The 15,659-nt window shown below is 37.0% G+C and overlaps 2 protein-coding genes across 3 annotated transcripts in view; both read left to right on the top strand.

Moving 5' to 3' along the window:
- Nucleotides 1-6,278, top strand: part of LOC112046832 (ral GTPase-activating protein subunit beta) — a 43,799-nt gene extending 37,521 nt beyond the window's left edge. The window contains exons 24-29 of the mRNA XM_052886413.1: nt 249-399; nt 1,519-1,643; nt 2,342-2,508; nt 3,117-3,203; nt 4,254-4,476; nt 5,662-6,278. Of these exons, the coding sequence (XP_052742373.1) occupies nt 249-399; nt 1,519-1,643; nt 2,342-2,508; nt 3,117-3,203; nt 4,254-4,476; nt 5,662-5,773 (865 nt within the window). The 3' untranslated portion in view covers nt 5,774-6,278. The remainder of the gene's footprint in view (nt 1-248; nt 400-1,518; nt 1,644-2,341; nt 2,509-3,116; nt 3,204-4,253; nt 4,477-5,661) is intronic.
- Nucleotides 6,279-6,944: 666 nt separating this feature from the next.
- On the top strand, nt 6,945-15,621 carry LOC112046840 (uncharacterized). 2 transcript variants are annotated; one of them, XM_024083657.2, is made up of 7 exons: nt 6,945-7,408; nt 7,872-8,825; nt 8,901-9,882; nt 9,957-11,035; nt 11,159-11,288; nt 12,683-12,765; nt 13,579-15,621. In XM_024083657.2, the coding sequence occupies exons 1-7, from the start codon at nt 7,276-7,278 to the stop codon at nt 15,366-15,368; spliced, it is 5,151 nt and encodes a 1,716-aa protein (XP_023939425.2). In that variant the 5' UTR covers nt 6,945-7,275; the 3' UTR covers nt 15,369-15,621. The 2 variants fall into 2 exon arrangements, with proteins under 2 accessions (XP_023939425.2, XP_023939424.2); XM_024083656.2 differs by having other exon boundaries at nt 6,946-7,408; nt 12,650-12,765.
- The last annotated feature ends 38 nt before the right edge of the window (nt 15,622-15,659 follow it).

The following is a 15,659-nucleotide window of genomic DNA, read 5'->3' as shown; positions in this document are numbered from 1 at the left end:
ACTGCATCATCACTTACCATCAGGTGAGATTGTAGTCAAGGGCTAACTTGTAAAGAATAAAAAAAAAAAGAAAGGGGTGTGGATTTTCATCCTCCTTCTAACAACTTAGCCTGCTTCCATCTTAGATTACATCATCACTTACCATCAGGTGAGATTGTAGTCAAGGGCTAACTTGTGAACAATAAAAAAAAGATAATAATAATGTTGTACGGATCCCTGACTAATAAACGTGATGTCTGCGTCCGCAGGCTGGGCGCGCCGGTGCGCGTGCAGGGGCACGCGGGCTGGACGGGGCACGTGCGCACGAGCTACGACGCGCAGCCGCGCCTGCCCGCCGACCCGCCGCCGCCGCCGCTGCAGCGCCCGCTCACGCCCAGCGTCTACGACGGCAGGGAGCAGGTACAGTCGGATACTATCATTATAACGTTTCCGAACATCGTGCGTTAAGCTGCGCAATACAAGATTTTTGGTATCACCGGTTGCGCAGGGGCGAGGTGGCAGGGCATCACCCCGTGCGTATCGGGTGGTTTTTTTTATGACCTGCATAGAGACACCCGTGATGCATCTGACTGATTAATTTTAACCGGCTTGGAAAGGAAGTTCTCAAATTGATTGGTATTTAATGGTATTTAATGTTATTAGCACGCTTGACTTGGGGAATAAGCTGGTGAATGCATTCCGAAAAATGTATGCGAAATGACATACCGTTAAGTTTTAGAAGCGCCATCTTTAGTAACACTGCTAAACCACTACTACTACACAACGCAAGTAAACCCAGCCGTTTTCATTTCACTGCTTATTATATGTCACAATATGTTATTAGGATAAATTATTAAAATGAATATTTTAATTGTAAAAAAAATTGCATACTGTAATTAGTTGAATGTCTAGGTACTCAATAACTTTTCAAATTCGATCAAAATATGTACCACATTCTAGCAAATAAATGATTTGATTTAATTTGATATTTCTGAACTAACTAGCAAGAACTTGTGAACCGCTAAAAAATTTCAAGTTTTCTCTTTCATGTATTATTTTATTTTTGAAAGAAGTTTTATTTCACTAGTGTAATTAAATAAAGCACACTGGATTTTTTTTAAATGGAACTAACGCAAATAAAAAACCTACAAAATGCACTTTCTCCTCTTAGGTGAAATAAACTATTTAATCTACATACTTAGTAGTAGCCTTACAAATGCACTTCAAAAAACGGCGCCCTATAATAGGGGCACAAATCGATTTGTGCCCTTAAAAACACTTTGAGCTATGTTTTTGTTAAATTATACATCAATGGTAGCGCCTCTGGAATTTATCTTTATCTATACTAATATTATAAAGCTGAAGAGTTTGTTTGTTTGATTGCACGCGCTAATCTCAGGAACTACTGGTTCGATTTGAAAAATTCTTTCAGTGTTAGATAGCCCATCTAGCTTCGTATTCCTACGGGAACGGGAACCACGCGGTGTCAGCTAGTTGATAAATACATTTTTTTTATTATAATGGAAAGTTATATTCCAGGTACTGTACTGGTCGGACTCCACAGACGAGATAGCGTTCGTGGTGCCGTCGGGCCACGAACTGAGCGATGAGGATCAAAGCGACAGCATGAAATGCGACGTCGACGGATCGTGTTTGTCGGTCAAGTCAGTATATATAACTATTGAGAACATATTTTTTTTAAGAATATTTACCGTATCTTTTAAATATGATCTAAATAGAATTCAGTTTTTCACGAATCCTGCGGGTACCAGATATTTTTCCGGGATGAATACTTTCATTCCGGAAAAATATCTGTTGCCTATGTGTTAATCCATCCAGCCAAATCGCTTCAGTAGACGCAGTCCAAAGGCGGAATAACATACATACTTACACACAAAGTTTCGCCTTTACAATATTATAGTGTGACAACCTAATATTAACTAGGAATATTCCTGTTCCCCTCTAACAAGTCGGAAAAGACTGTGTTAGGAGTGGGTACGACCAACCAACCAACGGACAGGGATCGAACCAACACCTCTCGGTGATAAGACTGGCCCCTTTATCACTGAGCTATCGAGGCTTGAATGTTGTAAATAACAACGCTTCATGTAAATTGAGACAAACAAATTCAAAGGGGCTATTTTATTTTCCAAGTATTTGTAATTTTTGTAATAAATCTCGTTCTACTGTGTAATTTTCAAGCGGCTTAAGTTTCTGTTTGTCGCCGATAGCTTATTGATTGCTTGCGTAAATTTACTAGCCAAGGGAGTGCAATTGCCATTTATAGGGGTAGGGAAGAAGTAAGTATAAAGGTAAGCATATAGGTCTAAGCGAAGTTGTTTATAAAGGTTTGTATTTGCAGCAAAGGGTCAGAAAAGGCGGGCGGGTCCTGGTGGGATGTGTCTAGCGGCGGCAGCGGCGTCAGCTACGAGCGGAGCGTTAGCGAGAGCGAGCGCGGGGAGCGACGAGCGCTCGACAAAACGCGCGCGCTGTCGCTCGAGCTGGACCGCCCCGCGCCGCCGCTCTCTGGTAAGAATTTAATTATTTTAGAGATAATCATAAGCGATAGCGGAAGCGGAAGTAAAGACGGGGGCGGAAGCGATTTTGAAATAAAAGTACTTTCTTTCGATGACGGCGATCATAAAATATATCATTAGATTATAGATGATAGGGGCCGCTAAGAACGGATTTTGCGTAGGGGAGGAAGGAGGTCTAAGGGCGAATGAAGTCGCTGACGTCCGCTAGTATTTATGTATTAGGGTTCCTTACCCGAAGTGTAAAATGGGACCCTATTATTAAGACTTCGCTGTCCGTCCGGTTGTCACCAGGTTATATCTTATGAACCGTGATAGTTAAAGTACTTCTGTTGTCGCGGTAACATCAAATTCTAAAAAAAAAATTGCCGTTTTTATAGATACGGAACCCCTCTTCAGTAACTCAAAAGATAAAGGAGTGAATTGAAATTCTAAACATTAGTTCTAGGCGTTAGTCGAAGTTCCACCAGTTGGAATATATTTCAACCAACCAAACAACATTTAACAAAAAAAAATACTTGCCTTTTTGGTTTTGTATCACAATCATAGACATGTTGATTTCAACATAAAACCTTTACTTACATTATTTACTTAAATTCGTAGGTAGCGGAAGGCGCAACAGGGATTTCGCGCCGAAGATACTCATCATATGGCTGGAAGACTTTGAAGATCACCTCAACTTGCCTATAGGTATGATTTTATTTATGAAACATCGAGTCTGTCAATCCGCATTGGGCCAGCGTGGTGGACTACTAACCTAACCCCTCTCATTCTGAGTTCGTGCTCAACATTGAGCCGGATCTGTTATTAACTCAGACCAATTACAAAAGGACCTAACTCGCTAGACGTCAAAGATCAAGAATCAACGTTTATGAAAACTGTTGCTATGGTCGTTGTTACATTTTTGTAAACGTTTCGTGTAAGCCTCGTGTAAAGAGCTCCATAAAAATGCCTTTTTGTATAGTTGTATGGTGTAAAAAACGTTCAACAAAACGTCAACGGTCAGTTTACTAAAAGATAAAGTTATGTTTAATTTTTATGTAAAATTAATTATACCAAATCCTACTTATATTATAAACGCGAAAGTTGGTATGGATGTATGTGTGTTTGGATGTTTGTTACTCTTCAACGCCGTTACTACTGAAGCGATTTGGCTGAAATTTGGAATGGAAATAGATTTTACTCTGCATTTAACACATAGGCTACTTTTTATCCCGAAAAAATCCATGTATTCCCGAGATTTGCGAAAACCTCATGATTTTGATGGTATGAATGTTTGTTACTCTTTCACGCCTTGGCTACTGAACCGATTTGAAGTAGAGATAGATTATAGTCTGAATTAATACATAGACTACTTTTTATCCCGGAAAATCCATGGTTCCCGAGGAATTTGTTCACGCGGACGAAGTCGCGGTCGTCCGCAAGTTTGTAATAAAAACAACTAAGAGGAATCGATTACTCAGCCGAAAAGCAAAAAACATCGATTAGGTAATCGAATATTCTGTGGTTGTCAATCTGTGTAAAAATAACACGTGTGTGTATTGCGAATCAAATTAATAGTAGTGTGTAGTGTAAGGACACAATATGTTTATTGGTGTTAAATATTTTCTATGTGTCAGTTTCCATTGCAAGAGACAATTTTCTTGGTGATTTAGGTTGTGATACAAGTCCATATGTAATTTGGTCTGAGGTTGTTTTTAATGGTGTGTTGATGATGATGAACGGCGCGTGTTGTCGCAGACTCGCTGGTCCGCTACTGCGAGACGGGCGTGCCGTGGCGGCGCCACGAGAGCAGCGTGCTGTGCGTGAGCGGCGTGCGCGCGGGGCTGGCGCGCGTGCGCGTGGGCGGCGCGGGCGCGGGCGTGCTGGCGGACGGCGCGCTGCTGGCGCCGCGCCTGCTGCCCGACTGCCTGCGCCGCGCCGCGCGCCTGCTGGCCCGCCGCGCGCGCCTCAACACCGACCTGTAAGTGTACGCTCGAGGCGCGTCCAATCATATTTAAACGGATACATACCACGATTAAAAGAGTGGAACCCGGTGGTAGAACTGTGCAAACCTAGAGGGCGCCGTGATACGCATAATAACAAAAGCGATGTCGTGTGGTTTGTCTAAACAACTAAAAACGCGAGGTTGTTGAAAAAAAAAGAACGAGAAAGAGGGTAGATCGATTCTGCCCCTAACAGCTGACTTCACTTCTCATCTCGCAAATTCATTTCCGTCAATTCCGTCGTGACCACGATCCATGCAACTGGGTCGAAATATCGACATTAAACATCTCGTCTTTTAATCGTGGTATGTACCCGTTTAAATAACATTCATAATGAACAACCACGAAATAAGTTTAAAATCATTCGTCCAATCATAGCTCGGCAACAACACGCGACAACTGCGAGACACAGCCCTGCCGCGCGACTAGTATGGACATCAGATGTGTGCTCAACAATACTGCGCGGTTTGTCCTAAACACGCAGTGGTTTTTGCGATTTCAACGCACAACGTTTTCTCTTATAATTATATTGTTACTAGCGGACCCGGTCAAGCTTCGCTTTGACTCTACACGACACGAGACACCCTACCCTACTACTACCCTACCCTTACACTGACGTCGATTTGCCTTCCTGGAACTTTTCCATTAGCACTTCCACTTGTACTGCCTTTTGCGTATTATTACAAATCGTTTCTATGGTAGTATACATATAATATGTTAGGGTGGACAACTCTTATCACTTAGGGGTTTGAAAAAGAAATAGTAGTCAAATTGCCGTTTCGTTATCCATCGCTTACGTCCACACTCCATCAATCAATCGTGCGCGTCGGCCGCTCACGATTGCCGCGCTATGTTTGGACACGACTTAATAGCTAAACGGTAATGAGCCGGAGTCATCATCGAGAGGTCGTGGTTGGATCCCTGCCCGCTGGAGTACTATCGTACCCACTACTGATAGATAATCCTCCAACTGTAAATGAAAAAATAAATCGTAATCTTCAAAGTATAGAGGGGCTATAGTTAATTTGTGTTACATGAAGAGTTGCTAATCATCTAAAAATTTATATTGCTCATATTTAAAAAAAAAGAGATAGAAAATATTCAAGACTGGCCGCTACTGCTCCGTTTTTTATTAGTGAATAAAATAAATTTATCGTTGCCAGGTACCAGCCGCCGCACGTTCGCAGACGACATCTTATTCAGGACATCGCACAGCAGTTTAAAAAGGACCTCTCGGAGCCTGAACTATTGGAATCATTGTTTAAGGCGCCCTAATATATGAGTTATGTCTAACTATGAGAGTACTTACAAGTAGAAGATAGTCTGGAATTTAATCAAGTTTAACTATAGATTTTTATTCATTTTAACATTTGCAAAAAACCATAAACAAAAATTATTACAATTCGAATATTGTCTGTAACGTAAATAGTTTCTTATGATTAGTACTTTCAACCAAACAATATTATTTTTAAACTTATGGTATGGATTTAATATAAGTAATAAATCTGTGAATCAATTTTTGACTTGGAACTGTTCAGGGCGTTCATATTTTTATAAATAACTATGTTTTTAATTTTTAGCAGTATTTTATATAGATCTGCAGTGTTTATATTTTATTTATAAGCTAATGTATCGTAATAAGTTAAGACTGAATTATTTTAACCAAAAGTTAATTGTACTTAACATTCCATTGATGTATTATAAACATAATGTTAGGGATACACTTGTTTTAAACATTGTAATGAAATTTTAATATTTATTAAAAATTGTTGAAAATAAAGTTTGGTTTTAATTTACTCATGCCTTTTTTGAACTTAAAACTTCTCTAGCCGCGTTAGGCAAACTTTGTTGAGGGAAAATCTTCTGGATTCGCGTCACTGACATGCTCATGACTGGTAGGCCAATCAAAATCTGGGAAAGAGTTAATTAAATACTAAAAATAAGTGTGGTAGCTCATTGGACTCGGTATGACTATACTTTTGGAGTAATTTCCATTAATGTAGACCCCTGTTGACTTGACAACGTCTTATAATCAATGGAGCCGGCTGCACACTCAAAAAAAGATGACGTCATGCGTCGTTCCCTCGCTCTGGGGTTGCCAACATTTTTTACAAGAAATAAAGTATATTCTGGTCTATGAAAATTATTAGACAGTATTCTATTAAAACGAACATTTTCTTATGAAAAATGCAACCATTCCATCAGTATTCCATAAATCCTTATGACGTTGTCACGTTCAACTATCGTCAGTAAACCGACTTTACAGATAACCAATTTTTTTTTTAAACATTTGATTTTTTGTAACTTTTGCAATTGTTCATCAAAATATCAGACCCCCACGGTCTGATATTTTTGCACATTTTTACAGACAAGTCGAATAATCTACTACACTTATTTTTATTCGTGATATCAGTATTTAATCAATATAAAATTAATTAACTTATAATGCTTACAGCTTAACGGAAAACGAGTGTATGCGGCCGCCTTCCGCTCCACTGAGCAAGTAATCACTATGTTTTATTCTGCTCGATCACATTATGAATAGGCCCACCAAGGATGTCATAATAGGTCTATGAGACCCAACGATAGCCATAGACAAGAGAATAAAAATATTCCTATTTCAATTCGTTTGACAGATATTCCAACCCGATTTGAATTGAAATTAATAAGAAAATTTTTAATATTGTCAACGTTCTTTGTTCATTCGTGTTTTTGGATAACCATTGGATAATTATTTTTTGTTCGTGTAATGATTTAAAAATTCATGTAGTAGCAGAATGTTAATATGCAATGTAACTGAACAGAAAGGTGTAACGGTTGGGGAAGAAATGGAGGATAACTCGACCGAGTTCCAGATGGCAGACGAGATGTATAAGATAGCGGCTACTAACAGCGCGGTTGACGGTGATAGTAAGTAACACCCGAGCGGATTTGGAATGAGATTAGAAATAGCGGCATAATAGGGTTTACTTTATGTCAATAATGCTGGCTACAGACCTTGAGTTTTACCTGTACAATCTAATCGTAATTTCAATAAGAAAATACTTAAGAAATTAATAACAAAGATTATTTTTCTTAGTTAAAATGTACAGTTCTCAGATTTGCCTACACGGATGATGTAACTGAACATTTTGAGTGTACTGTTAAAATTGCAAGTCTGTAGACCGCATTAGGTACTCCAGATAAGTGTGAGTATAGAAGCAAATAATGTGCGAGCGAGAAGTGAACGAGCACCGCCATTTCTTTTCCCATTCAATACATATAAAACCAGATACTTAAGGAATTATTGGAAGGGCGTCACAACTCCATGTGTTAATTAAACCGATTGATTCCGAGCATACCGAGACATAAATTAATTAACCTGTTGTTTTAGGAGACAAAACGCTTACCACTAGCGACTTAGTAATTCTATATAAAAATATTGATATTGATACTAAATTAGTACCAAACGCTAACCAACTAGCTAGAAAAACTCCAAATCAATACGTAGAAACTGTAATATACAATGATGATCGAAGATCTGAGGGATCAGACGTCAGTGAAGACTTTACTTATGAAGACTTTAATCACGTTTTTGCGGTAAATAATGAAAGAATCGGTTTTTTAAACAATTACGGAGACACGCTTTGTCATAAATGCGGCGATATAAAAATGCGCACATCTGGCCTAACAACCGAATATGATAAGCACTTTCTGTTTAATGATTACATTCAGGATCAACTGAAGAATCTTCACCCCAAATCCGAACAGTCAGAGAGCACTATTCTACCAACCTCGTTATTGGATTATATTTGTTGCAAACGTTTGGAAGATAACTGCAATCTTTACATGGACAATATTATCAAATATGTGCAGAACACTATTGAACAGTTAAAACGTATTAGTAACGGCGACTATTTAACTGGAAAGGCTAAAGCGAAATGGAGGGAAGGTGGTACCGAGAACAGACCGCCGCCTGAATGTAAAAATACCGTTTTAGCAAGTCCTGTGACTCATAGAATAGCATTAGACGTCCCGGAAAAACGTAATCCGAAAGTAATATGGGATGATGTAGTACATTCTGAAATGGATGTTAGGTCATTATGTAAAATATTAGAGAAAAAAATTATCGTTGAGATACCGAAGATCATATGTGGCACTTACAGATTATTTAGTAAACGCTATAAGCAGAATTTCATTATAACATGTAAAAAAGACAAACGACCTGAAAAAGAATCACGGGTAGACGTACTATTGAAACTGCATCGGTCTGAATTTGGACACATCATTAGCAATATTGACTCTATTTTCATTTTAGAATCTTCATCTGCCATTTTAACTAAAACAGGTAAATTGGCCACTTATTTTAAAATTATCGACTTTGTCACAATATTAAACTGAATAATTATTAATATTTTTACAGACCCTTATTCGACTGATCTTTTAGCAATTGATTATAAGAAAGATGAGACTATAGATGAAAAAATAGAAGTAAAAGATATTGATTTGAATGAAAACTATGAAGAGCCTCCTTCAAAATATATGGCTGAAAGTAGCGTTACAGAAGTACCGGAAGCTGAGGAGTTATCAGAAGATGATTGTGATTTATCATCTCAATACAACTGCTATGAAGATAATGATAATGTATGCGTTTCTAGTCAAGCTGAGTTTGATAATGGGATAGAGGCTACAGTAGCAGTTGATGACCTCCACTGTGTCATTCAACGATTAAGTATGCAGTCCCCTGTTATAGAAGAAAAGGAAGAAATTCTTAAAAAGAAAAAATCACCAATAAAAGTGAGAATAAAATCTCCTTATGAAAATAAGTCATATGTTTTAGATGAGAAAAAAAGAAAAAAACTTTTGGAGGTTCGGGAGAAACGCGAGGTAAAAAAAAATGCGATAGTTGAAAATCGTAAAATAACAAAGAGTAAGCGTGAAAGAAGCACTGTTACGGCACAATCGTCAAACTCTGTTACTACGTTATCGATTACAAATAAACACTTTTATAACTCTATTTATGGAGACTGCATTAACATAATACAAAAAAAATCGCGAAAATATTACAAAGATTTGCAAAACGATAATCTTTCAGCTTTAAAGCTTCAAGATGATGAAAAAAACCACTATAAAGAACCTCCTCCTGCTCCTTTAACTACCCCTAAACAACATACTGAAAAATATAGTAATCCTAGTTACTACTTAGATGATGTGGACACTGAAGTTATGCACTTGGAAATGAAACAATGTGAAAATCAAATCAACCATAGTTTATCTAAGGTTAAATTATCTACACCAACGGCAGCTAACGAAATTGATGTAAACTTAGATTTGCATAAGCAATTAATAGTTACATCTACAACAGACTCAAGTTTGTCCGATACTTTTTCACGATCGCCTGCTTTGTAAGTAATAATCTTTTGTCGACTATCAGTAGGCTTCTATGTATTGATATTATCCAATTTTACTTGACCCGCAGATGCGATACCAGTTACAGAAGTACAAACAAAGAAAATATCGAAAATAACATATTAACATCTACACAAAGTATTCAAGTAGTATTAACTAATCCACCAAAAAAAGAAGTTTTTACAGAAACTAAAAATTGTAACCCAACGTCTTCTGTGGAATGTAGAAGAAGCATAGATAAAATATATGATCTTATAAAAAAAATAAGTGACTCAAACAGCTTAGCATCTAGTAAAACCGCAAATAATATAGCTGAATTAGATCATGACGATAGTGAACCTACAAAACATCCAATTGCTTCCTCTAATTCTGGTTGTTTTACTTTAGAAAAAGTAAATACTGTACAAAAATCACCTAATAAAAAGCATACATACGACAATTCTGGACATGATATTTCAAAAATAACCATTAGTTCCAAATCACAAAGTCTCAAAATGAACAACGCGAGTGATAATCAAAATGGTAAATTAAATTTGTCTAAAATTCAAGACAATCCTTTAAAAGCTATCTCAGAATTGATAAAAAAAATTGATAGTGTCCGTAAGACGAATAATAAGAATGAAAATGAATCAAAAAAGAATGAGAGGTTGTCGACCGAAGAGAGAAATGACAATCGGCGACAAGTCCACAAGCGAATGCCAAAAGATCGTAATTTAAAAGACCCTGAAGTAAATACGTCAAAATTTTCTGTACTTAAAGAAAGAAGGATTCTAAGTTCGGAATATGGACACTCCAAATTCAATAATCAACAATATCAATCTGAAGAAAGATCTTCCAATAGAATGCATGGAAAAAAAATTGCTGATATTATAGATGAGGTCAATGAAATGCGAGGGGAAGCCGTGCGTGGACCTCCTAAAAAACTGACTAGATTGAATAATTTGGCGCAGCCTAAAAAAACATATTGTGAAACACTAAAGGAAGAATGCCAAAATAAATTTGGAAAACGAGTTACAGATAGATTTTCAAAGCCAACTTCACATGGGTTGAACCCAGATAAATATATACCCTGTGTAAGAAATAAACATAGAAAAGTCTCTGAAGGACTACTAGTATCCACAAAGCCTCTAAGCACAGGACCACCTTTAGGTGTGTAAAGGTGAATTATAATGATATTAAAAAAAACACATTGTTCATTAATTTTGATTTATCGTATTTTATGTAGGTTTAAACCCTTGCGAAATAACAAAACATATTTTTTTTGAATTATAGAAAGAATTTCAAGAACTAAATCTTCGTCCCAGAAAAGTCCCAGCCGAGAAAAAAACGACAGACATTCTCCAGTGTCTGTAGGCAGAGGGCGCTGTAACCAAGTCATCCTTAAAAAAATACCTGAAGTACGGTAAGAAATAGCAAAAGAGTTATCAATAAATCAGTAGTCAATCAGTGTAGGACGCACTACTGACGTTCAGTTTTAACTGTACATAATTATCTAATCGAAGTTTTAATCAAAGTTATTAAAAAAAGAGTGTGCAAGCTCGGACGCACGAATGCAGTTTACTCTTTCAGATCGACTGTCTAAACAGGTGTATGTTAACCGCAGCATACAGTATGTACGTCTCAATACTAACGCCTAAAAAGATGCGCAACCGACGAGCAACAGGCCGCGGCGTGTGCACCTGCCAACAGCGTAACAGCGTTCACAGCGTGCACTTGTGTGCGTGTGGAAGGTGCGCAGAATAGGTTGGGCACAAAAACGTAACGGTGCCATTTGTTTTACTGCCCATATTTTTGGAGTTTACTTCTTAAGAATCGATTTTTTATATATAAGGCGCCCGGTATGAGAAAAATCCGAGGGGTAAAACCAACTGAACTAACGAAAAAGTGTCACGTTTTTGGTGCGCACCTTTAGTGCGCAACTTTCTAATTTAGCTGTGAGTGTATTGAGACGTACATAGGGTATTCTGTATAGGCGACTATACCTATATAGTATATGTTATTGGGCTTGTTTGTTTAATGATTATATCATTGTAAGAGTAAAATATATAATGTGAAGTATATTATAAAGTCTATTAGTTATTTTACAATTCTATACATTTAGTCTTCTTTAACATAAGTATTACTAAAGCCCTACTCGATGTGCACTGTTTACCAACAAAAAAAAGTGTGTATGTTAAAAAAAACTTTGCGCACAAAGAACGTAACGCATGTCATTTCATAACTTATTGGAGTTTACTCCTTAACAATCGATTTTTCATTTATACCCCTCGGTACGTTTTTTGTGCGCAACCTATTCTGCGCACCTTTCACCGTACGCTGCCGCCATAGCGTGCACATGCCTAGTGCGTCCGCACGCACGTGCACGCTGTTGGCGGGCGCGCACGCAGCGCTGCACCTCGGTTGCGCACCTTTCACTTTTCAGGCGTTGCTATTGAAAAGAGTAAACTCCATTCGTGCGTCGGAGCTGACACACTTTTTTTATGTGAAAAATCGATTCATAAAGAGTAAACTCCAAAAACTGTAGATACCTACAGTTAAAACGGACATACACGTACGATTTAATTGAACAGTTCGACTGTTCAGTTAAAACTCCACGTCGCGTCGGTAGCATGGGTTACCAGGAAAGATCTAATACAAAAAGGCGTAAGTGCAGCCTGGATAGCTGGTAAAAATAATATTAACAGACTAGTAAATCATGTTTTTAAAAGCAGAAACAAAATTGATGAAAAAGTTATTAAACCTACCTAATGTTTTATTTTCTAGAAATGGAAAAACTATTATAAAAAGTAATTTCAGCCGTGAGTCAAAGCGATCGGAGTTCTGCGATTATAATCACGCCGGCAGATCAAAGGTCCCTTTAATATCAATTGACTCAATCGGTAAGTAGGTATTTTAAATAAACAAATATGTGGCCTTTACACGTACAGTACAACCTGTGGATAGTTTCGTTGGTTTGGACTGCGAATCAAACCGTCGTGTTTTGAATTACAAGAGATTGCGCTGCGGACAAGTGGAACGTTATAAGTTTTCGTGAAGAACTCGCTAGTGCCTTAAAACTTATTTTCTAATTGCTTACAATAATCAACGAGTTCGTCATTATACCTTGTTCCTCAGATTTTTCTTTCAGATTTTTATTTTCTTCTTCGTCATCTACACGTACGATTCGAAGCAGCGCGTGTTATTTTGTGCATTCCGATCTATACGTGTAAAAAAAAAGTACGACGTAAAATATACGTCCCTTTTACGAAAAAGGCGGCCATGAGACAGGGAACTTTAAACTTACCTTAATATCTAAAAAATAAAATTCTCTGGAAAATGCCTAAGCACAAGAAAGTAACATTTTAATGTATTTTCTTTGATTTAATATGTTTTCGGTCGGTCAAAACCTGTATCTGTAGTTAACTGTAAAAAAAAAACTAAAAAGTATTTTTTAATGTCGGGGATGGACGTTGGGGTCCCAAGATGCTGGAATGGCGACCCCGCCATTCACAAAGTACAGTGTCGGTCGACCCCCACCAGGTGAACTGTCGTGTCGAATCAACCGAGTCGCAGGGATTCGCTGGATGCAAGCGGCCCAGGATCGTGATTTTTTGAAGTCCCTAGAAAAGGCCTAGGTCTTGCAGTGGACGTCCATCGGCTGATATGATGATGAATGTCTCTTAATAATTTTAAATGTTATTTGTTTTCTACAGAGTCTATGACATCATCTCCACTTGGAGATGAAACATTTTCGGTTCTCCGCAATAAACTACATAATATGATTGATGACGTGGTTGACATAAAAATACCTATTCCTCTGACTGAATGCAAAGTGTCAATATCTAAATTAGGCAATGGTATTGATGATGATGTTTCTACAGAAGGCAGAACAAGATCAGATCTAATTGTATTATCAGTGTCTGATTACCCACTCGATATATTTGAAGATAAAAATATAATTACAGCTGTATCAAGTATTTCAAAAGATAATAGGGATTGTGAAGAAATTGTTTACCATAGCCAATCAAAAACATTTTTTTACGAAACAAACCAACCTAATAAGTTACCACGACGAAATTCCTTGTATTATCAAATATCAAAAGGTGAATTCCAAAAACCGTTAAAAATCAATAACACAAAGTTGGATACTAGACCTAAGCAGTCCAAAGAAAAAGATTCTGGATTTATCTTGACATCTGGTGATACCAGTCCAGTGGTCCTGCCAAAATTAGCACATATGGATCCAACAACGGATACTTTTAAGGAAAATCTTTCAGAAATTCTGCCTTATCTAGCTAAAAATCGGTTAGACTTTGGATTTACTAAATTGCCTATGCAAATTGCAACTATAGGTTATGCTTTGCCACATTTTTATAGATGTGATTCTACTACTAAAATAAAATTATTAGAAAATAATGATTCGATGTTAAAAAACTTAAATTTGGAAAATGAAACTAACAAGCCTTTCGGAAAATCTGATCCTTCCTTCAGAATTGCCAATAAAGAGCTACCTAAAGATATTGAGAAAAAAGAATCAGTAGTAATTAAGGAAGTTGTAGCTGATTGTGAAGTACGTGCAGTCGATGAACCAAAGAAGGAACGGAAAAGAGGAGATAATGTTAAAGATGCTGAAACTCCACTCTTATCTTCCATTAAAGAAGATAAGACTATTGGAATTAAGAGTGGAGTAGATATTAAAAATTCTGACATCAGTAATTCAACATCGCTCGACATTTTACTAAGTCTTTTAAATGAAATCAAGAAAATAACTTCATATGAAGCCAATATACCTAAACAAGAGAACATAAGTAATAATGAGCGTAGAGACACAGAGGTAGAGATTATTTTAAACAAAGTAGCTGTGAAGGAGAGTTCTATAGATCACTGCCTTAACAATGCAATATCTCTACCTTCTATTCACAGTTTGCAAATATTAAAAGCGTGTAACAGAAACCTTCTATATCTACCATCTAATATCGACGTGAACAGAAGCAAAACGAAAATGAACGAAACACAACATACAGCAACGAGCTTGGAATATATTTGTAGACCGAGTGTGAAAGAAGCAAATACATATATTTCGACAACTGAATATGTGCATAGGTTTACTGAGACACCATCTCGTTATGCCCTACTGTCTGTCAGTACTGGAGCAACTGATTCCCTTGTTAAAATTATTACCAAGTCTTCAAGTTTATCTATGTATTCTTTCAACGATTGCGATAGTTCCAATACAAAACTGAACGAAATTATTGAAGTGCCTTCAAGAATCTCAGAAGAAAATAATAATGTTGTTTCATCCGCAGTGGTAAAAATTGAAGACCTAAATAGTAACAAACATTTTGCAGATATTAAACCATTGACTGAATATAATTATTCTACTGATGACTTTGATTCTTTGATGAAAATGAAAAGAGGTATTTTAGTAACCTTTTACTCCATTCTCGTATTGACCGTGTTTACTGCTTTGTCATTCCCCGAAATAATTTATCGCGTGTACTAGAGTGTTGTGATTATGTATATTATGGTAGCATCTTAGATTATTGATTGTTTTTTTTTTCTATTCTCGACTCGGCCAATCATAATCAAAAGGTAGCGTATTATTAGGGCGAAGAAATTTATTGTCAGGTTCTAAATAGGTTGCAAAACTAACATTTTTGATCAATTATTTATTTTGAATAAATTTATTTTTCATAAATTTTGTGTTTCATTAAACAATGTGGCTTTGTTAACTGTTCCATTGTTACCATCCAATAGTATGAAGCGCAGATCACTATAGTATGAAGTGATAACT

The sequence above is a fragment of the Bicyclus anynana genome, chromosome 17 (genome assembly GCF_947172395.1).
Source record: "Bicyclus anynana chromosome 17, ilBicAnyn1.1, whole genome shotgun sequence".
NCBI lineage: Eukaryota > Metazoa > Arthropoda > Insecta > Lepidoptera > Nymphalidae > Bicyclus > Bicyclus anynana.
Note: the sequence above shows the minus strand (reverse complement) of the source record. Positions and strands in the feature narration are given on the sequence as shown.